General features: G+C 31.4%; 1 protein-coding gene across 1 annotated transcript; it reads right to left on the bottom strand.

Moving 5' to 3' along the window:
• Nucleotides 1-4,769: 4,769 nt before the first annotated feature.
• Nucleotides 4,770-20,738, bottom strand: LOC106686547 (ribosome assembly protein METTL17, mitochondrial). Its single transcript, XM_014429912.3, has 10 exons — nt 20,533-20,738; nt 20,241-20,400; nt 17,046-17,177; nt 16,691-16,958; nt 8,679-8,835; nt 8,455-8,598; nt 8,304-8,387; nt 6,845-6,971; nt 5,169-5,307; nt 4,770-5,053 (listed from the first exon to the last, which is right to left on the bottom strand). The coding sequence occupies exons 1-10, from the start codon at nt 20,602-20,604 to the stop codon at nt 4,951-4,953; spliced, it is 1,386 nt and encodes a 461-aa protein (XP_014285398.1). The 5' UTR covers nt 20,605-20,738; the 3' UTR covers nt 4,770-4,950.
• Between the last annotated feature and the right edge of the window lie 6,594 nt (nt 20,739-27,332).

Raw genomic sequence — 27,332 nt, 5'->3', positions numbered from 1 at the left:
GAAAAACTTCATTTCAGAAACCATTGAACGTACAGATGTCTGTCTGCCAGCGCTCAAATTAAAGCTAGTTATATTTACTACAAAATAGTTAATTATGTTTATCTTTGTAGGAGTAGTAGTTTTTATGTTATTTGACAAAATAAACTCACAAAATGTTAATTTCTAGTTGTTTGTATAAAATGTTGGATTTTAAAAAAAATATATCTCTAGATCCATATGACACACATATGTCTGCCAACACTTAAAATAAAGGAAATTTAACTATAATGTAGTTTATGACACTTATCTTCGTAGGGGTAGTAGTTTTTATGATAATTTGTTCGAACAACTATAAATCAATTTATTTTAGAAAATTTCATGTAATCTATTACTCGTACGAAGATAAACATCATAAACTACTTTATAGCTCATTAAACTAGCTTTAATTTGAGTGCTAATAGACATCTGTAGGTCAAATGGTTTTTCAGATATAAGTTTTTCAAAATAAATTCACTAATTACTGATCTTTCAGTAAGTCCCATACAACATTTTTATGAAATGTTGCTTTTTAAAAAGCTATATCTTGAAAACTATTTAACATAAATAACTCTATTAGGGCTCATATTTTGGCAAATTTACTCTTCTTTAAATGACGTTCTCTTGTGTTTTACCTGCTTTTTAAGATATAGAGCTCCGAATGAAAAATTAGTTTTTTTTATTGCTTTGAAACAGCCACCATTTTTTATTTCCCCTACCTATACTTGGCAGACTCATCAATTTTGACTATTAATTATACATAGTTTTTATTAAAGTAATCGAAAATTGGGGTGAGATAACTGCCTTTTTTATCCTCTTGGGCTCTTGTATTATCAGTGGTTAAGACACAGTCTTACCAATTTGATGTCTATTAGTAGTTCGAATCCGGCCTGGGGTTGGTTGACTTTTTTCATTGAGTGGCGGTCCCAAAAATAAAAAAACTTGACCTCAACCATGGTTAGGCAGTATTGGACTCCAACAGGAGTTGGGGCCAAAAAAAAAAAGAAAAATTTCAAGGAACGAGGTCTGGGGATCTGGTCATCCGAAGATAGCACAGTTCTGAAGACTCATGCAAACAAATCCACAGCTGAGGCACAGTCTCATCCTCCAATGGGTAGTGTTGGAAAATGAATATACACTTTTCCAGTGAAAAGAAGAGCCAGGTTTCCTCCAGAACTGGAGAGGAGAGAGGGAATAGCTGATGTATTGCAGAATTAGACTTCCAAATCAAATCATTCTTTTTGAAAGACCTAAGTTTGATGATCAGGGTAATTTAGTGAGGGATAAGTATTGCCTTTGGATAAAAGAGATTTAGGGCTATGTAATAAATGAGAATAATTGTACTGCATTAAAATTTGAATAACCAATTAGTGGACTGTATTTGATTTGTATTGGATTGTATTTGACCAGTGGGTGGATTTGAATAACTGAATAAAGGAACAAAAATGATTCTATGTTCATTCAGTGTAATAAATAGTGGTGGAATATAAATAAGAAAGGGTCTCTTCGACAAGGGTTATGCCTCCCAGAGAGGCAGGCTGCTAAGTCATACCCTAGTGGTAGGAGTGTGCAGTTCCTGGCTTGCATTATGGTAATTATTTATTAAATAAATCAAAAATTAGTATCCAATTCTGTCTCAACACTTTATTTTTCACTAGTCCAACGTTTCGGCCATTCTAGCCATCTTCAATGGTTTGTTATATGGTGGTGTATTTAATTGTTGATAATCTTATAGAGGAAAATTAAATGTTAATGATTTTAAATTTTAAATAAATAGGCTTTGAACTTATAATAAAGAAAATGACCTGGGCAGAATAGCCTGCAAAAGAAATTTTAAATTAATGTGAGGAAGAGATTATATTGAAGATGGCTAGAATGGCCGAAACGTTGGACTAGTGAAAAATAAAGTGTTGAGACAGTATTGGATACTAATTTTTGATTTATTTAATAGAGAAATCTATTGTTAAGTTTTGAGGATAATATTTTACACCAAAAAAAAAAAAAATCAAAAAATTATATTATCCAATTATTTTGAGTATATTGAAAAATAAAACCTACCAGCTGCTACTCACAACATTTATTAGTGGATATAAGAACAAATAATAGAGATGGGGTTCTTGCAGGTACCATGTTATTCATCCAAGTATGAGTTTCTGTTACCTGTTAAAGGCACTCCAGTCATAAAACGTATGAACTTTAATGTGATTTAAAGTTTTTGTTACCGTGTAAACTTATTTTAACATGACGTTAGCTTCACTACTGTCAACTATCAGGCAAAAGCTTGTACGACAATGTTGTCATGACAGACCTAGTGGAAGTAAAACAGATAACTGCAACATTACAAATTAAACATTGTGTATATGCTATACCAAGTCCAGTTATGACATGCTTCATTCGTCATTGAAGAAATAAAACTTAAAAACCTACTTTTATTAAGGAAGGTTAAATGAGGAAGGGGCTATAAAACTTGGTAAGTACAGTAGATACTATGTTTTACTTCAAAAAAGGTCATGAAATAGTCAATTTTTTCTTAATCTTTTTAGTAGTAACTTGGATCCAATTAGCTTGCACTCATAAATGAAACTGTAGTCAGGTGTTCAGCATTGCTGTCACCAAAAGAGCGCTTTTTAGAACTGTTACTATGATTTGAAAATATTGCATTTAATTTTCTTATCATTAAAAAACAAATTGAGTCAGGTGCCATCTTTGTCAGTTATCATGTAAACCTCCAGCCTGGGCCCTGTTCCATAATGAAAGCTAATATTATTAGTTGATAGTACAAGAATAGAAACTAGTGTGGTAATAATACTAATACTTATTTTTTTCATGATAGGGATGACTATCAGTGATATTACAGGAGTTAAAAAATACTAAAGTTCAAGTTACTATTGTACAAGTCGGTGTAATTGTATTAAGTTAAATCGACAAGACTAATGGTATTAGTTTGTACATCATCATGAAACAGAACCCAGCTATCACTTACCATAACTTAATACCAGTATTATTGTTCTAAAAAAGTAATTTCCAACACAGTTTTTTAAAAATCTGTGAAATCAGATTTAAGGAATCAGACATTCCCAAAACTTCAATTCACAAAAAATATCAGATATCAAGTTTTACATCTAAATGCCTCAAATATTTTTACAAAATATATAAAAACATGACAGTAAATTTAGATCCAATGCATGAATTTTTTCTGATCAATATCCTTACCACAATAAACTGGTAATAATAAATGGTTTACTTTGCCCCAGATTTAAGATTTTTTTTTTTTTATATTCTACATTTTTTGATTCCTTAAAGGAAATCTGAAATTAATACCTCATCTTCCTAGTCAGTAAATAAATGAAAAAAATACCAGTTTACAGTATATTGGTATTTGTGTTTATAATTTTGTTTAATAAAAAGTAGAACAAAATTTATAGAGGTTTAAATAGACTTCCTATTTCTTTCTGAAATTCATTGTCAACATAAGGGAATTAAAAATTGATGAAATGTAAGGCTGTCGTTATAAAAGGAAAAATATATGAGTAAAACTGCAATAATGTTTTTATTTTTGTTTAAAAATATTATGAAAGAGACTGATCATTCCTTTTCAAGGTTAATATACATTTTCTCTTGAAATAAAAGTAAAGTAAAATGATAAAAAATATATATAAATACATTTTTAAATTCAATATAAATCCAGACCACTACTTCCTAACCTTTTTTGGGGGTAGAACCCTTTTGGTAGAAATAGGAAAATGGCGGAGCCTCTACATTATTATTTGATACTGCTATGTTCAGGATATTCGTTGAAGGCAATCATCCAAAAAATAAGTTAATTAATTAAGATTCTAAGTATTTATTTACCTTGATTACATGATTACCATAAAATGAAATTATAAAATGATTGAGTGATTCAGAAAATGGTATCGTTAGCTAAATCACACAAAGACATTTGTCATATTGTTGTAGTCGGGATTGTTAAAAACTCGATACATAGCAATACAAATAATGTGATCCCTCTTTTTAACAAAAGCTAAAAAAAAGGCTAGAATGCCTACATAAGTGTTAACAATTTGAAGAAAATCTGAGATGGTAAGGTTCTAAACTGGATTCAATTGACATGGAATGACCCATTCCTCATGTGGCAGTGGAATGCCTGGAAGAGGTTCAAAGAACCTGGATTGGGAACCACTGATCTATACCAATGATACAGACAATTTTTTCGTCATGGTACCCTTCTTGGACTAAAAAAATTTTGTGGCACCCATATTGAGCTAAAAGAAATTGCTGCAAAATTATTAAAACAGTTGAATATGAAGGGGGAGGGGGGACAATGCAAAGTAAATTTTGGGATGAATTGTATATTTTCTATTTAAATTTTGATTTTTTCTTTTATCTTTTATAATATTTAGAGAAATTGGCATTCAGTTTGGGAACCACCAACTTCAACTTCTGTATAAGTATCAAATCAACATTAAAATACAAAAAATAATACAAATCAAACTTAACTAGATTAATTTGAAATTGAGATAAAAGAAAATGTATTTATGATTGTTTAAATATATTCCCAGTTGCGACTGAGTATCAAGAATGTATATGAATGAAATAACAATCAGCTTGTGTTCTACTAGCACTCTACCTTCAGTACTTTGATGGTTATTAATTGGGAAAATAATTAAAGAAATTATTGCAACAGTTCACCTTAAAGTGTATTGGTAATTAAACAAAGTAATAAAATAAATAAACTTTATCGGTTTACACATTTTATTATAAAATCTCTACAAGCAGACTATCAAAAGTACAAAGTATAAGTCAAATCAAAAAATGTAAATATTTCTTTTTTCTTTTTTTTTTTACAATAAAGAAAACATTAAATTAAATTTTGAGAAATATTTATTTGAATTTTTAGATTTGGTGAAAAGATTAATATTAAATTTAAAATTTAAATTAGTCATTTTGTTTCTCTTCAGATGTCATGTTTTCATGAGGTTTTAGTTTAAATGGAAACAAATCACCCCAACGAGAAGCCTTCGCACATCTATAAGCCTTCCTGAAATCAAAACATCAATTTTTTAGTAGCCAAACTTTCTTAAAACTATTTGGAGAAGCAGGTGAATAAATAATAGTGCCAATAAAGTTCCTTTCTTCAAAGAGATTATACATACTTTCCATGTTTTGAAGGAGTGACTATAACTTCTTTCAAATCTCCTGAACTACAACATAAACGGCATATTACATGCCTTGACCTGCACAATACAGGTTGTACGATCCTCGGCCATTCGTTATCAACTTCACCTCTTTCACCTGCATATCAAAAAAATTAATATAAAAAATGAGATAATGACTAATGATTGGTAAATAAATTTCTGTCCATGTCTGGACATGGAAAGTGTTCCATTTGTCAAGAAAATTCCACTAACGACTAACTAAAACTATAATAAATAAATAATTTTCCATAGAAATCTTTGTTTTCTGATTAATGACTTAACTTATTAATGATTAATGATTTAACTTTTATCCTCGGTCCCATCCTTTACACAATCTATACAGCTGACATCCCAACCAATCCTAACACTATACTCACCACGTATGCCGATGAAACATGTGCGCTTGCTGTTAATAATAACCCTTTAATTGCATCTCAAACTCTTCAATCCCATATCACACCCCTCGAAGAATGGTGTCATTTTAATTGAAGGTTAAAATAAATTCCATTAAATTACCTTACCCCTTTAATGTTGCCCTTACTCCAGTTGAACAGATCCGCTGCTACCTTGGGCTATATCTGGATAAACGAGTAACCTGGAATCCTCATACAAGACTGAAAAGACAGGAAACTGCACGTCGATTTAGACTATTACAGCACTTACTAGACAAACAGCCCAAACTTCCAATTCATTAAAAAAGACTGATTTACATGACAATTATAAGGCCTATCTGGACATACGGCGTTGAGCTTTGGGGCTCCACTAAACCCTCGGATTCCTCTCGTATCCAATCCTTATAATCCAAAATACGTCATAAAATACTAAATGCTCCCTACATTGTCACAAATAAAATCATCCACAAAGACCTTAATGTTCCATTTGTAACCGATCTAGCCTGAACCATATATTAATCCTTCCATTACAAACTCCCTAACCACTCAAAGCCACTAGTTTCTAATCTTGTTTTCTCTTTTATTCCGGACAATCCTCCAAGGTGTCTGAAAAGAAGATGGCCTCGAGACCTTATATAGTAAAAATGTTTTTAGAGTGCTACCAATGGATAGTTTCTCTACATGCCTGTACCATACCATTATGATTTCCTCAAATTTACTTGATGTATTTTATGTACAGTTGTAAATATCAAGAAATAAATTTTAAAAAATAATTTAACTTTTGCGTAGCACTCATCCTTATTAAACTCTGTGTATATAATTTAGTCTATAATAATTTATGGTAACTGAACAGAACAGTGGTTATTGAACCAGAGCTTTGAAGAAAAGTTTCTAAATTACTAAGGGAAACCACATTTCTATTAAAAAACTAAACATATTTGCTACACTAACTTTTCTCTTCTTCTAGTTTACATTCAACAGTAAAATAGTCCTTATTTTTTTTTTATTAACTCAACCCATATTAAAAAAAATAAATAAATGAAGTTTTACATGACTTTATAACAGTTGAACAAGGATACTCTGACAAACAGGTTGATAAGGGCATCAAAGTTTCCATTGAAGATTTTCAAAATTCAAATAGAACAAAAAATTAATTGAAAAATCTTAATAAATTTGGGGAGTAAACATAATAATTATTGTATATGTCAAAATAATTATTACAAGAATAGTTTGACGGCTTACCTTTTGCAAAAATAATGTAAGAATACAACTCTTTCCTAAGAGTTTCTGGTCTTTGAGGGAAGGAAGTATAAGATGCTTCAAAGAAGCACTTTAAATTAGATCTTGGACAACTGTGGTGATGAGGACACTAGAAAAAGTAATAAGATGTAAAGATATAGTGATAAAAAAACATATTTATGTCAAACTACAGAAAAGCTGCCAAAGATAGAGGAAGAAGATAAATTATTTTTAAACATGTAGGGGTGCAAATAAGTTCCAACCATTTTCTGTCAAAAATTAAAAATTTATAATAAAAAATGGTACTGTCGGGGTTATCAGACATAACCCATAACATAAGACCAGACGTCTAAGGCGATTTCTCCAGCCTGATATCCACTTTACAGAAGGCCCACGACAAAGCGTATTCATTAATAAGATAGGAACGGCCGTGCCAGAGGATGAGCCCTGGACACTGACTAGGTAGTGGAGGTCTAGGTGAGAGAGTCTGAGGCAGAGTAACAGTTCTAGTTGCCGAGATGAAGCGGACGGACTAGAACTGTCAAGATAGGAGCCAGCTTATTGGCTTTACTTCGTGTCAACTGCTGCTCAGGTATTTCATGTGTCATCAAACAAAAGAAGTGATAATTGGAAGGGCCAATATCTGGTGAATACAGCGGGTGGAGTAAAAATTCCCGATTAAGTTTTTCCGAATAGGGTCAGACCGGAGCCTTAACAAGCGGACAAGCGTTATCATTTAGAAGAAGAATTTTATCGTGTCTAGAGTAGTAATGGGCTCATTGGCTTGAGTCCTTGGTTCAGTCTCGTTAACAGTGTTCAGTAGAGAACTCTACTAATGGTTTCGCACAGTTTAAACAACTTATAATACATGAAACCAAGGTGATCCCACCAAATATGAAGCCTTTGTTTTTTTCTATGAATATTCAATTTGGCTGTCGATGCTGAAGCATGGCCAAGTGGTTCCCATGATTCTCTTTTCTGTGACTTTTACAAAGTGGATTTCTGCTTCAATTTATATGGAAAACAATTACCTAGTTTTTGAGACATTACCAACAATTTTAAACAGTGTGCTGAGTCATTTCTAATGTAAAAGTAAGTTATTTTTGGGATGCATCTTTATTGTAGACCTTTCACTGCGTTCTTTGTCTTCCCCGTCAAACTCACCACATTTAAACTTTTGAAACCACTCACGACAACCTCTCTCACTGAAAGCAGTCTCACCAAATGATTCTACAAACAATCGATGTGCCTCAGCTGCAGATTTCTTCAAATTAAAGAAGTAAATCGAAAGTTCTCGCTAATAATGCTTATATGGAGTCACTATTACTAGGATATTAGATGGTCAAACTTACGACATTATGTTTAACAGTTGACAATTTCAACCAAAACTCCTGGTAGAGCCCTCTTTTGTCAAAGGGTGGAAACTTATTTGTACACCGAATAGAATAAAAACTATACTTACTGGCGCAAAAATATATGATTCCTCCTTGTCAACATTGCTTTGCTTAGTATGATTTAGAATCTCTGTTCGGGCTTCATTCAATACCTACACATTAAAATCATATAGTTCTGAAATGTATTAATATTTTTTAAATGAAAAAATTGACATTTACCTTGAAACCACCTTGACTGCCAATTTCAATTAGAACTAAATACTTTCCTGTCCTTTTCCAAAGATTGATCACTGTTTCCAGTCGGTTTTCCTTTGATGGCAATTCTAAAAGTGAATAGGAACTAACGACAAGGTCAGAAGTAATCTGAAAATAATTCAATTTTATAAACAGTGAATATTATATTGATATAATAAAAAGAAGATAAGTAGAAATTAAATAGATACATCTTTAGAAGCAGGGAGAAACTGTCTATAAAATATCCTTTTTGTAATGTTATTATCACATTGTTTTACAATCTCTTCGCTAAGAGCATTCATATGATTGGATGAATCAACACAGTAATACTCCTTTATCAATCTTCCCCAAATAGAATTAGCTGCCCTAAAGAAATTAAATATTATAATTAAAGACCAAGAATAGAAAGAAGCAAATAAAATCTAAGTGAATACTTTTCTGGAGATGTCATATCTAATTTGATTAATAGAAAGAGTATGTATAAGTCACATTTGTTTGATATTGTTTTGTTTTTTTACTATCTAGTTCGTGTCAACCAAATAATATACAAGTTGTCTAATACTAAAATTTTCAATGCTTAACTGATATGAGTAGAGATGGGCATAGGTGTAGGCAGGATTTCACCAAGGGGGGAAGCAGGCCTCAGGTTACGTACATACAGGGTACGTAGGGTAAAAGAAAGATATTTAATTCCACATTTCAAGAAATACCCCTGCCATTTTATTTCTGCTTCAAAAAATTTAGACATTACTTTGAAATCTGTATTAAATATAATCGCAATAAATTATTGAAAATAGAACAACTAAATTTAAATTATTAACAACAAGGTTTACCGATGGTTTCACACAATAAAAAGATAAGGCAGTTTGCACTTATCTCTGATGATTTTTTGGACACCACCATCTTTCCCTGTCATTACCTTTACCTTCCTAATTATAGCATGTTTCCAGAAAGAAACCATGTATCAAATAGGTTCACTAGGGGAGAGCTGTGGCTCCCCCTGCTCCCCTCTGCCTACACCCATGAAGATTGAACATTCATACAGTAAAAAATTTAAAAAAAAAAAATACAGTAAAAAATCCAAAAATGTGCAACATTGTGCAATAAAAATCCAAGATGTGCTCCATCGTACAGTAAAAGACCAAAATCATGGAAAATCAGGGCCAAACTTTCGAGCATCCATCTTTGAAAATTCCCCAATTTCGACTGTAGTTTCCTGGGATTATAAGGAACACTATGCAAAAAAAAAAATATATATAGTTGAAGTCACTTTTAAACTTAAATCTGTACCTCTACAACCCATGAAGGGTAAGGGGTTCAGTACTTTATATCTTTATACTTCTTAGTACTGTTACTGAACCAACGGTTGTGCAAGGAGGTGATTTGGTCAGAATCACACTCGACCGCCAGATTTTTACCCAATTTAAGAGGCTGGGTGGACCCCAGGAGGGCTCCAAGAACCCACAGGAGTTGACTCACGGCAACAGTGTAACAGAAAACAATTATCTGTCCAGCCGGATTCAAACTCGGATCCTTAGAGTTAGTAGCCAGGCGCTTTATCCCGTGGCCAACGCTCTCCCGAAATTACTTTTATTAGTATATAATAGCCAAATATAATTTGTTAGAGCGATAGAAAAGAGCTTAGCCACCAACCTTAAAAGGGATCCTGAATTAATGTTTCTGGAAGCAGGCAGATGCAACTTAAGCATCTTAGGTAAGAATAAGGTTTTCCAAAAAAAATAATAGATATTTATTTTATTTTGGGTTTGACATATTCTGTAGATTGCAACATAGACTGTGGTTACTTATTGACAACCATTTTATTTGTCTTTAGGATAGTCTATAGAGGGATCACAGTAGAGAAAGAAACCCTTACCCATAGCAATATCTTTGGAACAAGTTCATATCATAGTAAAACCAAAATATTTTTTTTTTGTCAAATGTTTCTACACAATCAAAGCAGCAATATATTTTGAGTTTACAGATGAGAGGTTTTAACCGAAACTGACTTTGTTACAGTTGTTAGAAATGATAATCAAGGGTTTTAAGACCAGAAAAAAAGAAAGAAAACAGTTTTTAATAGATATTATAAACAGGGAAGAAAAGAATGTAATAATAAAAAAAATCATTGTCATCCATTTGAAAGATACACTACAATTAACTTTTTTTTTTAGTTGTCAATATAAGAAAACAAAGTGATAACACCCTAGAGATAAGAAAAAAATTGAATTAAAATAATCTGGGTAGTTCGTTTTATGGATATTAACCATAAAATAAAAAACAACAATTATCACTACCTTCTTAAATAAAAATTGATAATCATTTTATTTGGAACTTTTTAAAAATAAATTATTAAGTTCAAATTAATTATTTTTTAAACCAATTTTTTCAAGAGACTCAATTAATTAATTCTATAATTTAAAATTAAGAAGAAATTGAATGAAAAATTACCATTCCATTGTATTTACAAATAATGTCAAATAACACAGTTCAAAAATATCAATTCAATCCTTGCCTTAATCCTAATAAAGGTCTTGGGAGATATTGGTTGCATTTATTAGCTTTTGGAAACATTTGGCATTCCATCAGAATGGAGTATAATGAGATTTGGAAGTTAAAGAGCTTGCACATCCTACTTAGACAGATATTAAAAAACAAATAGTGCATTTTAAAAGAACTAGTGGCCAAGATATGAATAATTATCTTGTATCATGACTTATTTAACTAAATATTAATTACGAGAAGATGGTCAGGGGGGAGGAGGGGTGTAGTCAGCAGAAAAAAAACACAAATTAACAAAAGAATATTTATTTATGCCGATGTTTTGACCTGATTTTCAGGTCTTTATCAGGGCTATAAAAACAAGAAAAAAAGTTAACAACCATCATTCAGAGAAAAAATTAAATAAATAATAGACTAACAAATTCAGAAATATATATAACAATGAAATGAAAATATAAACTAGTTGATTAATAAATATGAGAAATAAATAAATGATACAGTGGGTAAGAAAGATATATTGATGAGTAAAATTAAAAACCTATTTAGTTATACAGATGAGTACAAAATTTAGCTAAGAAAGAACAAGGGAGAAGAAGAAATATATGGAGGTTAGGAAATGAAGAAAGTAAGAAATATAAGATACAAGAGAAAGAACTCAGTTATAGGCAGAAATTCTGGCTAAACTGGTTTAAATAGCTGGAAATGTCGCTTGAGTGCAGGTCAACAAAAGACGTTAGATAAACATAAATTCAACAGTCAAAAGATCGTGAAGATAAAATAGTTAATAAGAGAGTAAAACACATAAAAAGTGTTAAAATGTAAAATTATGAAAGACCAAAACGTAATAAAATGTATCAATATATAATGGATATGTAAAACGAATATTTTAAGGGAGAGTATGTTAAAAAACAATGTTTTAAAAGGAGAAGAAATATGGAGAATAGGAAATGAAGAAAATAAGAGATATAAGATAAGAAAGAAGCAACTCACAGTTATAGGCAGAAATTCAGGCTAAACTGTTAGTTAATTATTATTTTAAATTTATTTATTTATTATTTTAAATTTTTAAAATTAATTATTATTTTTAAGAAGACTAATTATTATTTTCATGATATTATTATTTCTTTGATTTTTTTCATGAATCACGAACAAATTTGTAAATGAAATAGTGATTCTATAGTTAAAAATAAAAAAATAATCAAAATGCTATTTCATGCAGATAAACCTTAAAATGTTCAAACTATTGGAATAGTCCCATATCATGCAATATAAAACTTGAGTCAATAAAACGTCCTTTTCATAATTCGCATGTCTATCCAGATTTAGCTCAATTTGAAAGAGGTAACAAAAAATACATTTTTTTACTCTAGGTATAAAAAAATAGTCAGTATTGAGTTCTTCTACTGCTATTCAGATGACAGAAATGAACTAAAGAATCAGAATATGAAGAAAATGTGACTTGATTCTTTGTACTTATCATAATAGATACTGTCTTTAAAATTATCAATGGATTCCAAAAAAAAAAAACTAATTAGAAAAAAATTTTGGCTTTTAATATATTTTCAATAAATAAGTTCAGTTACTGTAGCATATTGGGGGTTACGATAGCAGCATGGTAACATGCCTGTCTGCCAACCCATAGATTGTGAGTTCGAGCCGGCTCTAAACGGGATTTTTTCAAGCAAAAAATCAAGCAATACTCACTCACAATCTTCCCCCGGGCATTTGTGAGGCTCGTCAGCCAATGGGTGACACTAACAACAATAGGTGTGGGAGTGACGGATCCACCCTAAGAAAACCACGTCATGAAACGTGCAATGTATTTCTTAGGTACATCGCGTGAGGTCTTGGACCTCCACGGTCTATCGTGCCAATAATAATAACAATTGGAGGTACTTAATTCGTATATGAAGTTATTTTTATTGGCGCGTCACAATGAAAAAAAAAAAAGTTCAGTTAATACTAATTCTTGAATGATATTTATAGGATAATGATAATTATCATTTGTTTAATATTTTCTTTAATTTGCAATACTCTTAACTTTAGCATTATTTTTAAATGTAACGTATTTTGACCACCAACTCCCCCCACCACTCTCACTTTTTTCAGTAAACCTCTCATTCTTGTGCCCGCCTTCCACCTGCAGTTGTGTTTCCTTTTAGTTAATTATTTATTTATTTAGTTAATTATTTTCTTTTATTCTTGATTTTACTCTTGTTCCCTTTTTCCATCTTTTACTGTTTACTGTATTATATATTTATTTTTTATCTGTTGTTATTTCCATTTTCATTAATTGTCAAAATACCTTTTGTTATTGTTATTTAATTTGACGTTTTATTGTATTTTTTAATTTTTTAATTTACATTGTCTATTTATTTTTACCTCATGTAAGAGTTTGTAACTTTTTTAGCCCTGATGAAGTCCTGCAACATGGGGCAAAATGTTGTCCCATATTAAATAGTTTTATTACTATTTGAGTATTTTTCTTTGACTGCACCCGCACCATCTTCCTTTTATTATCACACACGGTCAATCATCGATCTTCCAGTAATCTAAAATCTATTTTAAAAAATGCTAAAAATATGCATGGATCTTATAGATTGTGTGTGCTGGTGTTACTCATCACCTGGGCCCTATTTCATAATGAAAGGTAATAGTATTAGTTAATAGTACAAGTATAGAAAGAACATGGTAATTGCACTAATACTTATATTTTTTCATAATAGGGAGGACTATTAGTGATATTACAGGAGTTAAAAAGTACTAAAGAACAAGTCACTAATGTACAAGTCAGTGTAATTGTATTAAGTTAAATCGACAAGACTAATAGTATTAGCTTGTACTTTATTATGAAACAGGGCCCAGGTATATACCTAAAGATTAACTATGGCTGTAGTTTTGACTTACAACAAACAAAAATTATGATAAATTAATTCAATTAATGAAATCACAAAATATGGAGCAAGTAGAAATTGATCTGATTAATTATAATTTATCCTGATTAAATTGTATATTGAGATGATGAGTTAAATCAAAATTGTTAACTGTTTTTGGGAAAATGGTAAGAAAAAGTGCAAAATCGATGATAAAAATGTCATTTATGGCAAAAACATTTCTGTCACATTCCAGGTATGGGCCTACCTTACATACTTAATACATAATAGCAGTTTTGTACAAATTTTTGTTTCTGAACTAGGCAGTCCAAGTATGCGTACGCACGTATACACGCAAACAAAGCTAAGAAATGAGGAGAAAGAAAGGTGAACCAGGAGAGAGCCTAAAACAATAATGCGGCACTCAGCCATTTCCCTCCATGAAATAATGCCTAGCGGCGGTCCCATGAAGAAGAATGAACAGGTGTAGGTCGGTGGTTTTAGTGGGTAAAAATCCTACACACGGATAGGTACAGACCTATCCGTGTCTTTTTAGGATTTCCACCGACCATCGTGATAAAAAACAAAAAATAAAACAACACACACTATTTATTTGAAAAATTGGAAACAGCTACCCTCCCTATTGGAACTGCAGATGGCCACACCTAAACAAAGGAGATAAGTCCACCAAGAAAAAATTTTGTCGAATCTGAGGGGACAGTTATAAAAAGAAGAACAAGAAAAAAACTGAACAGCCCAATGCACAAGCTATGTACCATAACATAGATCGCCCTCAGAGATCAGCAGTACAATGCAAGGAACCACAAGAAGAAAAGTGGCAAGAAGTACACAAAATAACGAGGAAGAAACCTCGCCCTAAGCTACCGGGCCCTGATGGAGTCATTGTGAAAATACCGGATAGCCAGTCCTATGCAGATGTCCTTCAAAATTTGAGAGAAGATCCAGCGACGGTGGAAATGGCCTCTTCTATAACTAATGTCCGGAAAATTAATAAAAGTGATCTACTTTTGCAATTAGACCATAAGAAAGAGCAATTTCTTGCTACACTGAATAGTTCAATGGAGGTAGTGCTTGGCGAAGGGGAGGAAGTAAGGACTTGGACGGAAGAATTCCTTTTCAAACTGCAAGATTTGGATGCTCTCACCACCAAAGAGGAGATTGCGGAGGCCTTAAAACCTCTCCTGGGTGAAAAGTCAGTGCCTATCACAGCAGTAAGATCCATCTGTCAAGCCTATGGATGTACACAAACCACGGTCATTTCACTGCTGGTTCTACAGGCTAGAGAGGTTATTGCTCAAGGCAAGGTATGAATGAGTCTGGTTGTCAGCCGTATACATGAAAGACTTAAAGTGCCAAAGCGTTTACATTGCTGGGAGTATGGACATATAGCATGGAATTATGTTGGAAAGAATAGGACCTCCTTACATCGAAACTGTGGTAAAGCAGATCACAAAGCTACTGATTGTGACCAGAAACCTCAATGCGCATTATGTGCGGGAACTGACGATTCTGACCACCCCAGTGGAATGGAAGTAGTAAGAGTCCAGATTTCTGTTTAGCATTGAAACAATGACGAAAATTCAACAACATCGCAGATGAGGATACTCCAGTTGAATTCGAACCATTGTGAAGCTGCTCAGGATCTCCTTGAGCAAAGATCAATGACGAGTACATCTATCAACGACGTTACCAGTGAGCGAGACATCTTCCAGAATGTGGCTCTCAGGAAACGGCCGGATGTTTTCATCGATCTTTTCAATTCCTGTATTCGTGAAGGCTCAATTCCGAAACCTTGGAAGAGACAGCACCTTGTAATTATTCCAAAGGGTAAGGGAAGACTGGAAGACCTGGCAACCTATTGACCTATTTGTTTATTGGATACTATGGGTATGGCATTTGAGAAAATCCTTTCCCTCAGGCTACAAGAGTTCACGGAGGGTGTAAATGGCCTCTTAGGGACCCAATGTGGATTTCGAAAAGGCCCATACAGCAATTGCAGGAGCAAGGTGGAGGAGAGGAGAGTGTTATCCAGCAATCATCACTCTAGATATCAAGAATGCTTTTAACACTGCAAGATGAACCTGTATACTAGATTGAGGTGGGTAGGCACAAATTTGTTCTTAGTTTTGCTTGAAATACCTAGGAGTCATGATTGAAGCACCTCTCCGGTTTAATGTTTACACGAAGTATATCAGTGCCAAATTTTGCTGAAGTAGCATCCTTTTTGTCACACCTTATGCCAAACGTTGAAGGTCCCTGAGAAATTAGCCAAAGGCTTCTTGCTACTGTTGTCCCCTTCATTATGTTATATGCTGCTCCAATTTGGAAAGAAGGGATGGTTACCAAATCATACAGGAGACATATGTTTCAGTTTATCGCAGAGTTTCTTTAAGGATAGTTAGTGCTTTTCAGAATGAACAGGTTTAGGGTGGTGGTTGGTAAAAATCCCACACTTGGATAGGTTTGGGCCTATCCATGTCTTTTGAAGATTTGCACCAACCCTCGTAAAAAAATTAAAACCCCCATCATTTAGCAAGATTTGGTTATTTGGATTCAGAGGACCTTAAAACATGTATTTCTATTGGAAACCTTGGATTCAAAATTTTTGACAATCGTAATACTTTACCTCACTTTATATTGTGTACATATATATATGTAAGTGAAAGATTCGCACCGAGTATAAGTAAAAATTAAACAAATTAAGTGGTTTTTATTAAACAACCATACATTTTAGAATCTGATTGAGTTATTAATAAAAAGTATTTAATAAAGAAACATTATAAAATAAAATGAAGAAGTTAATTATATTGAAACATAAAAATTACCATATTACAGATCCCACTCCTGAACCAAAGTCGAAAACTGTACTTGGAACAAAATTAGTCCTTTTATATATTTCCTGTAAAGTTTTGTAAACAACGGCATACTCTGCAGCACTTCTAGTAACTAGATAAAGTTTGCTCATATATTCAGTAAAGTCTATCTGGTTCCATGAGTACAGTTTCTTCTTTAACAGCTGATCAACTTTATTATTAATCATTTTGTTCCAACTATCTTGCTCATCTTGAGGTAAACTTTCTATATTGACTTCTACTAAAAATAAAAATATAACATCAAACTAAAATAATAATAAAAATAAATAAATAATAATGCTGTAAATACTTATACAATGATATTTACAAGTATTTCTAACTTCATTCATCACTTCGAGACGTTTATTGAAATATTCTGTTTTCTCAACAGGGACTCGTCTAGCCATCAAATACTTTTCCAGTGGCTGGGCTTCACGCAGCATTTGTTTTTTAGGTACTTCTAAACAATGAAAAGAACAAAATAAATAAATTGAATAAAAAATAAAAAAAAGAGATAATTTAAATGAAAATAATTATATAGGTTTTTTTTTTACTGTTTAATAATAATATAATCTTGATATAATATGACCTACAAATAGCAGGTAATACAATTAGTACTAAAGTATATTTTTAAAACCAACTGAAGTTAGTGATCATGGAGTAACAATATTTTTTCAATATTTTATCAGGCACTATTATATTTCAGAAAACCTATCTGTTATACTCAAGTTAACATATGAAAAAGAAAATGAAAAGTGACTATCTAATATATTACAAGAGAATCAACTGAGAGGTTCTGTTAAAGACAATCCAGCAGAAAAAAGTTCAGAATCATATGATGGAACTGGTACCAACACATCATAAAATCCATTAGCATCTATAATGTCCTCCTTAGTTTTTTAAATAATTTTTTATCCTTTTTATTTTAAATGATGATTTCTATTGTTTAAATTAATTAGTTAGTATCCAAGTTAAGTCTCAAAATACTCTTTACTATTCCTTTACAAGTCCAACATTTCAGCTCATTCTGCCATCCTCAAGGACAATCTTAAATATAAATTTACACCTCACATCATATAAAGTATTTAAAAACTTTTTGGGGGCTATTATGCCCAGGTCATTAATTTCAGTCAAATTACCCTATTTCGTCGCTATTCCATAAATTTTTAACCCTTTTAATGACAGATTAACTTAAAACTATCACTTTCTTATCATAATAGTATTAATTTAATCTGTGGTTAAAAGGTTTAAAACTTATTAGAATAGTGACAAAATAGGGTAATTTGACTGATATTAATGACCTAGGCAGAATAGCCTAGAAAAAGTTTTAAAATAATTTGTCCTTGAGAATGGCAGAATTGGCCAAAATGTTATACTATTAAAGAAATAATAAACAATGTTTCAAGACTTAACTTGAATACTAATTAATTTATTTAAATAATAAAAACCAGTCTCAAGAGAGTGAATAGATTATACATGATTTTTATTTTATTCACTTATTTGAAGGTTGTAACATCAGCCATGTGTTGGACAAACTTCACACAATCTACTTCATATCCAGCACAATTGCTATTTAAAAATCCGTCCTAACTGTATTTTTGCTGATGATGCTAAGATAAAATACCAGCACTATTTTAGACTGTGATAAATTAAAAATACAGAGCATATTTTATATTAATATCTAGTCTATTGTCCTTTATACTTTGCTAGAAAGTAGTACAACTTATTGTAGTTTATTGTTAAAAATTATTTTTCAAATATTTATTTTTACTTCAAAGGTTTCACTTATGACTTATAAACTAGCTCTGTTCTCTTGAGGAATACCCAAACCAAAACTAGGATCCAACATTGGGGAATAGAAAGAGGAAAATACGATATTAAGTATAATTTCTAAAACAAACAACATTTTTTTAATCAAATGACTTTCTCTTTGGGAGTCATTGCCCATCAGCTCTGATAATAACAATTATAAGAAAACATTTAAATAAGAATTGATCAGTGACATTAGTTCTAAATTATGATAGTAATTAGCCTTATATTTGCTTATGTTACATGAAACAAGTATCAGGTTTCAATTTTATAAAATAATATTTGTGCTTAAAAGATATTCTATTGTATATTTTGTTTTATTATGCCATTTATCTGAACATTTAACTATCCTTAATGGCAAGACTAATCAGGCATTCCCTATCCTAAGGAATATGTCTCTCCCCTCTGGTTATGAAACCTCATATACATATAGCGAAATAGGATGGTATGGACTCAGTTGACAGACTCTCCTTCACATCACCAGAGCATACAGGTCAACTTTGCATGAAGCAGAGCAGATTCTAGCTGGAGATTTGTCTATAGACCTCCTACTGTGAGAAGAAGTGACCAAGTATGTTTCCAAGAGAAGGCTTAAAAAAATCTTTGGATGAGGATTGGTGAAAAACACAACTGGAAGGAGTAAATCTGAAGAATGGGTGAAAAAACTAAGAGTGAGTACACTTAAAAAATATTTTTCCACCACACAATTTCGGCTGCAGGTGAAATAGGATTATTGGGTTTCACAATTCTTCATGGGACATGGAGGTTTTAGAGCCAAGCTACATAACTTTGGGCTGGATATAGACCTCCTATGTCCCACTTGTAGTATCCTGGACAATAACTTTATGCAGTGAGTTAAATAGCGAGAAAAAAAAACCAGCTAAAATCGTAGCTGCGGGTAAACCTTAGGTCAAAGGGAGAAGCAACTCCAACTACAAGAAAAAGAAGGGTAGAAAGGATTCCAGAAGTAATCATAAATAAATAAATAAAATATTATACAAAGTAAATTTTTGAGGGAGAACATTTAATTAAGATGCAATGGCAGGTTAATAAAACATTTCAAACATGATGAATCAATCATTAAATAAATTATACATTACCAAATATAAACTTTATTAATAAATTTAAAACTTTTGAAACATATAATGTAACAAATTATAAAAAAACTTTTAACATTATTATCAAGACCTTGATGTCACTAATAGAATTTTTTAAAGGAGGAATGTAATATTGAAAATGTAGGGTGACAATGTGATGGTCTAAAACAAACCATTAAAATTTATAATACACTTCAAATTCCGAAATAAAAATAATAATTTATCACTTAATGCTGTTGAAAACCTAATTTCAACATACCCCAATTTAAAGAACTGTTATGTTTCATATTATTAGACAATATCAGATTCGGTCTGAGGGTGCCTTCGTCTGGAAGGTGAAAAACATTATTTTTTTCTTGATAAATTCTTTCCATTACAAATAAATGTCACAGGCATCTTTAAAACTTTGCCCTTAATTTAAAAATGAATTATACTTCAAAATTTAAGTCATTTAAACAATATTTTTTTAAGGTCAAAATTTTAATTAGGTGTATGAATTAACACAGGTGCATCCCTTGTCCCTCACCAAACTCTTGGATACCCCTACTAATACTAATAAAATAAAGTACCAATTTGATTACAATTTAATAATGTGTTGGTATCTAAAGGTATATTACCTCCAGATAATAATTTACCAATGGATTTTTTAATATCCTCGGGTAATGATACAGTCCTATGATCCATAACACCAGGATGATGCCTTGGTTTGAGATTATTATCTAATTTATTTGAAACTGATTCATCTAGTTCTGCTGAAGACCTTACCAAATATGATTCCTGCAAATAATTTAAAATTTCTGGTTTAATGTGCTAAAGGTACTCTCTACCAGCTTACACATATAAGCGACAAAGTGTCTCAAATTATTCATAGAAAATCAGCAAAATAAAAAACAAATTCATTGAACATACATTTCTGCAGAAATTTAGTAGGGCCCTTGCTCTAGCAAAATTTGTACATAAAATACAGACACGTTTATTCATTTTTAGGAATTTATATGACTACTTTATGAAATAAAAAAATAATTTATAATAAATTAAATGTTGAATTGAAAACAGAATACATTTATTTTGTTGATTAATAATACGAATGTAAACAAATCCATGCTGTGAGCGATAAAATTGTAGTTCACTAACGATATCAATCAGTGAGGTACAAATCGAAGGATATCCAACCCTGCTGGAGTGTCCTACTTTTTAGTACCCGAATAGCTGTCACGTGAGCATTTACCTCATGGTCGATGATTTGTGCTATGTTTTTTATATAATCCAGTGTAATGATGATAAAAATCTTTGCGATTAGTTTCTATGCAATTTGATATTGAAATTGTAAGTTTCAATTTCTTCTATCAAGAGCTGAAGAAACCAGATTTCGTAAAAGATCTAAAGGCCTCTACATGTTGGCCAAGCCATGGCGAACTCAGACATACGCGAGCATGTGGATGGGTGGCTTGGCTTGGTTGGCCTAGGCTCGTTGCCGATCCGTCGAGAGTCGGTTTTTTGGACACAGATCAAAGGGGTTCGTGAGAGCTGTTGTTCCTTTGTCTAGTTGCAACTGAGAGCTGTTAGGAGGTTAAAGGTGTTTGTTGGTACTTTTTATATTTAATTTCCTTTAATTTTCTTTTTTTGTAATAAAAATAATACAATCCAAGTGCAATGGCTGAAACCACTAGTACGTCCGCCATGCTTGCCTCTCTGAATAACACTGACATGTGGATGGTCTGCTCTTTGTTTACCAAGCATTTGTACGAGCCTCCGATTCGTGGCGAGCGGTCAACATATGGATCCATCTTAATAAGATCTTCTTTTCTCGGCTCATGATTTAAAATAAAAAATGTAGATGAGAAAAATTCTCAAATGAGACAAAATAAAAAAAATGCCACGTTAGCAGTGTATTGGTGAGAGGAGAAATGCTCAGTCTTACCGCTGCGAGGCGAGCAAAACTGAATTGAGTGTAGTTGATGAGGTAAAAGAGGGAGTAACAAGCGGCAATAACAACATCAAAGGTTTAACAGTAGGTAGGCAAAAGTATAAACAAAATAGATGAAATATTAGAAAAATATAGACGTTTATTTCTCAATATGAGAAAAATGCTCAACGCTACACCTTCCTGAGTTAAAACAGTGCTCGTTAAAGAACTTGTCTGATTTATCACTAATTGGGAATTTTAAACTATTTATTAAAGTCTTTTGAGTTATTGTTTTCTTTCAATATATTTAGCATAAATGATTTATGTTTTCGAAAATTTATATATATATATATTTTTTTTATTTTGAAAATATTTATTATAAAAATCGATTTGACATGAAGCAAGATGTGCAGAGTGGCTAACATACCACTGAAGTCTAGTATTGAAATGTATGTCCTGAACCTCTAATTCCAACTGATCTTTTGTGGCGCTACAGACCGGTTCTTGACCTCCTGAATGAACTTTTCGTCTGATTGCTCTCAGAGAGGACCGAGCGTCCTTAACAACCACCATCTTCCCATCTGAGTTTCGCCTCTAGTCCTTGACTCCTTGTTTAATCATTAAACTTTAATGGGGTCGAAAATAAGCCGTAAGATACATTAGGTACATACATACATTAGTAATATCAAGCTGCTGCGAAAGCTAAAGTCTACTTCAAAGCTAAAGGTCAGGGTAAGTCAGAAATAAATAATTAATATAAGATTCAATAGAGAAAACGAAGATATTTAAGAACAGTCAAGTCTGCTTGTGATATTAATACATACATAATTACCACTTAATGAGTTGTCTCATTTTTCTGATGCATGGAGGTCCGATTCTGGACTAATCGGAAATGAAGTTCTAACTTCGCTATTGCTACATTTGAAGATGTATATAGATTTAATGATCACATTTGATAGTTTGATATGAATTATTGTAATTATTTAAAACTAAACATTTGCTTATACTTTAATATTATGATTTATAAACATAAATTGAACCAATAGGATTGTGTGGAATAGCAGGTGTTAGAGAGCCTAGATTTGGCAAGGCGAGGAAATTTAGAAATTTTTCTTTTTTTTTTTTTTTTGGTGTAAATTGTATGAGACATGTTGAAGATGATTCTATTTTTTTCAAGTAATCAGGGTGATGTAAGGCGAAAATGTTGGGCCAACACATTTCATTTTTGGAAAAAATCGTATTTGAGGGTTTCTTGAAATGCTTAAAACGCATATCAACTTGGTTTCAGTTCTAAAAAATCGTTAACCGCACTTTTAGAGGTAAGTTAGTCTGAACTGTTTGAATATAGTACTAACATTGAAGAACAGTGAGGAGATTCGTCTCTTTCCAAAGAATAAGAAAAAAATATTAGTGATTCCATTAAAGATACATTGAGGTTCTAAAAATGAATATCATCGCATATTGTTTCAATTTATGTTAATAAATCATAATATTAAAGAATAAGTAAATTTTTAATTTTAAACAGTTTAATAATTCATACCAAATCTATATACATCTTCAAATATAGCAATAGCGAAGTTAGAACTTCATTTCCGATTAGTCCAGACAACCCACTAAGTGATAATTATGTATGTATTAATATCACAACCAGTCTTGGCTGTTCTTGGAAATCTTCGTTTTCTCTATCTGAATCTTATATTAATTATTTATTTCTGACTTACCCTGACTTTAGAACTTTAGCTTTGAACTAGACTTTAGCTTTCGCAGCAGCTTGATGTTACTAATGTATCTAACGGCATATTTTCGACCCCATTAAACAAGGAGTCCAGGGCTAGAGGCGAATCTCAGATGGGAAGATGGTGGTTGTTAAGGACGCTCGGTCCTCTCTGAGAGCAACCAGACAAAAGTTCATTCAGGAGGTCAAGGACCGGTCTGTAGCGCCACGAAAAGATCAGTTGGAATTAGAGGTTCAAGATATACATTTCAATACTATACTTTAGTGAAATATTAGCCACTCTGCACATCTTGCTTCATGTCAAATCGATTTTTATAATACCTACATACTTTCAAAATAAAAAATATATATATAAATTTTGGAAAATATAAATAATTTATGCTAAATATACTAAAAGAAAACAATAACTCAAAAGACTTTAATAAATAGTTAAAAATTCCCAATTATAATATCTCCCATAAATTTCAATAATCGTATGACTAATTTTGTTAATATATACCTTAGTTATTACAAGCAACTTGTTCAGAAAAAAAAAGAATTATATCAAAAAACAAAATTGTAGAAAGATATTGTTTTCTTAATACAGTAGTAATCCTTGTAAAAGTAAATAATACTATTTTTAATATAAAACCCGCTGTCCTTGACAGTAGAACTGGACTGACAGGTTCAGCAGATGTGGACAAAGTTCTCGTTGTATGGACAAGGAACCGCAGGTCTCGCCAGTGAATACGCCTTGCTTCCCTCTATGTCGCTCTCTATCATCTATCTACTATTCTTCTTCTTAATCTACTCTCTCACTCTATCAGTAAGTATATAGTCTAGTCAACTTGCAAGTTAATGTAGAAATATTTTTCTTTCTTTATTTATTGAAATAAAAATCAGACTCATTACGAGTATATAAGAAATTTAGTTCTAAAATTCTAAGCATTTGCGGAAAAATAAACTAAACAAATATACATAATGTCGTTAAAATATTACTACCACTTGGCCTAACATGATCACACAATCTCGTAGGGATTCGGTCTTTTTAACCTTCTTCCTAAGGCAATAGCGTTGAGGAAATGGGCGGCCTCAACATTCGTGTGCCCTCGATATATTCTATTGTAGTTATACGTTGTAATATTGTAGTTTCGGTTTTTCCTTCAACAGTACTTATTAAAGATCTCGGTGAAAATCACCTTTTCTGATGAACCAGAGAACATTCCGAATTCCCCTAAAAACGTTATTTCGAAATCTACGTCGGTATACGCATGCTTGTTTTTTTTTTTTTATATTCCTTTCTGATATAACATTTGATTTAATCTATTTTTACTACACAAATAAAATGTTGTATTAGTTACGGTTTAGCAACATAATACGTTCTTACTGTAGTGGGAACAAACTACACAAGTACACAACTTAATGGCAACCTGTTATAAAACCGTTCTAAAATTTAGCTCAACAATCGATATATTCACAGTTTGCCACAGAGCAACATGTATACAATACAAAATTAATTTTTACTTATCACTTTAACAATAATGTCGTCATTGAAATAAATTCGTGCTATGTTAAATACAAAATAAACTAGTAAAGTTAATTAATAAGGTTTGAAATGAATGAATCTCGATGAAGGTCACCATTTCTGATGAACCAGAGTACATTCCAAATTCCTCTAAAAACGTTATTTCGAAATCTACGTCGGTATACGCATGCTTGTTTTTTCTTTTATATTCCTTTCTGATATAACATTTGATTTAATCTATTTTTACTATAAAAAGGAGTAAAATTAAGTTGAACGAAATAAAAATGATGCGTAAATATAAGCAATGTAGGTTGTAAATGACAAACATTTCATATAGATATTACTAAATAACCTGTGAATTCAACCTTCGTTCCAGAATTTTTATCAGAAACTTTTTAATTTAACTACCTATACACATAATATCTTCATAGAATTATATTCGTGGTATGATAAATACAAAATAAACTGGTAAAGTTGATTAACAAGGTTTGAAACAATGTATTTATACCGAATCAATAGAATTGTAGAATATACAACCATAAACAAGAATTAATTATTAACTCCAAAGGCTCGGGAATTTCTTTAATTGAATAAAACACTGAGGGCACAAATATTCCTCTATTGGCAGTTCTAAAGCAATACAAACTGTAAACAAACCTGTGGATGCAACACATGCGCCCTTTGTAGAGGAACCTTAAAGAAGACTATTAAGCTAATTAATTCGTTCCACCTTCCAGTTCATTAATTCTTGCTCAATGGCTTAAAACTTGGCTGGTAAACACTATTTTTTTCGTATTTATTAATAGTGATCTTAACTTCATTATTAGCTTATTCATTTATTACTTATCTAAATTTGTTATCATCTTGGTGATTTATATTGTTATGTAATTTAACAAAAAAAATTAATATTAATATAATAATAATAAAATTTCGGTTTCCATTTGGCCAGCGATCCTGGACGGGTAGCTAATTTTTTATATCATTTTTATTTTAAAATATGTGAAGATAATATTATTTCGGTCTATATTGTTTCTTTCTTTGCTCTATTAAATCGACTTTGTATAGTATGAATCTATTTATTGAACTTCAGTGAATAAATTGAATCGATTTGAAATGAACATTCAATATTCTCAAATTATTATATGAATAAAGTTTATTAATTAAAAAAAAATTTACATCTGACTGAAATCTTTTTTACACTGTAAATTTAAATTTAAGTTAGTGAACTTAAGAAAAATGTAAATTATATTAACCTCTTAATCAACAAAAGTTCTTTTTTTTTAATTTTGAAAATATTAAGCTTTCTTGATTCAAGGAAATTATTTGAAATTAATAAGAACATATCTTTTGTATAGTGGAAAATAATTCCATATAATAAAAATAAAGTAAATTTACTTAACTTAAACATGGAAAAGTTAAATCTAGAACAGTTGAAATTACAAACTATTAAATAAAATATTCATTGATACTTTTATTATAAATTCCTATTCATATTTTATGTAGTATATACATTGCAATGTCATAGACAACACAATTACCTCAAATAAAACCAAAAATCACCTAAATCGGACCCGTATTAACGATGATACAGCGAAGTTAGTTATTATCAATTATGTTGCCATAGTTACCCTCTTATCACTTTAGCTATATGTATAGAAGGGAATGATTGAATCTTAGCACAAAGATGCTAAGAACGAATGACATCGCATATAACGGTTCAATTTATGTTGCCAAATCATAATAATAAAATATACGTATATGTTTAATTTAACTAAATACAATAATATAAATCAAACTACCAATTGTGTTCTTTAAATCTCAATACATCATTAAATATACCAATAGTGAAGCATTGCCGGGCCAGCTAGTTGTTAATAATAATAGGTAATCTAGCAAATTATTAATGAGACTGGCAGATGAAACAAAAATAATAGAAATATTTGAGATAATGGGTTTCATGACCAGAATGTTGTGAATATGGATTATCCAAATTAACGATAAAAAGGATGTTTATCATACATAGCTGGTTCATAATATTGTAGTGACGTTAACTATAAGCAAGCGGAAGAGTTTATAAAAGGTTTTTTAAATGTTGATTTATTAATTAAATTGGAAATAGTTTAATGTTCTCATTCATAGCCCATATAAATATTGACATATCTGATGTGTACTTATTTATTGCTTATTCCTACTAGCCACCTCCTTGATCCTATGCCTTATATTCCTTTTGTAGGGACCTACAGAAACTAGCTACAGGTCTAAAAATCCCCTTCACGACAGATAGGCTGGTCCCCTAATGAGTAAAGTTTTTATTCTGTGAGGATTTAAGGGTATTTCCCGTTAGACTCATGATGCCAACTCATATCCTACCTAACCCACTGAACTAGAGATGGGATATCGATATTATCTCATTCATTTCGATATTCAACATTGTTGATAATATCGATATCGAAGATCACAAACGATATTTCGCATTTTATTTTATAGAAATATGGATATTCCATTTTTACTTTTTCTAGTCTTTTTAAACAAAATATCGATATTTCGATAAAGTAATAATGTTG

Source organism: Halyomorpha halys, unplaced genomic scaffold (assembly GCF_000696795.3).
Source record: "Halyomorpha halys isolate HHAL.00 unplaced genomic scaffold, Hhal_1.1 Scaffold835.1, whole genome shotgun sequence".
NCBI classification, from domain to species: domain Eukaryota; kingdom Metazoa; phylum Arthropoda; class Insecta; order Hemiptera; family Pentatomidae; genus Halyomorpha; species Halyomorpha halys.
Note: the sequence above shows the minus strand (reverse complement) of the source record. Positions and strands in the feature narration are given on the sequence as shown.

Excerpts from the sequence above, each read along its gene's own strand:
- LOC106686547 (XM_014429912.3), bottom strand. The coding sequence starts at position 20,604 with ATGAATAAACGTGTCTGTATTTTATGTACAAATTTTGCTAGAGCAAGG. Across the intron at positions 8,836-16,690 it reads GGAGTGGGATCTGTAATATG|GGCAGCTAATTCTATTTGGG; the intron begins GTAATTTTTATG and ends TAATTTCTTTAG. Across the intron at positions 6,972-8,303 it reads AATCATATATTTTTGCGCCA|TGTCCTCATCACCACAGTTG; the intron begins GTAAGTATAGTT and ends TACTTTTTCTAG.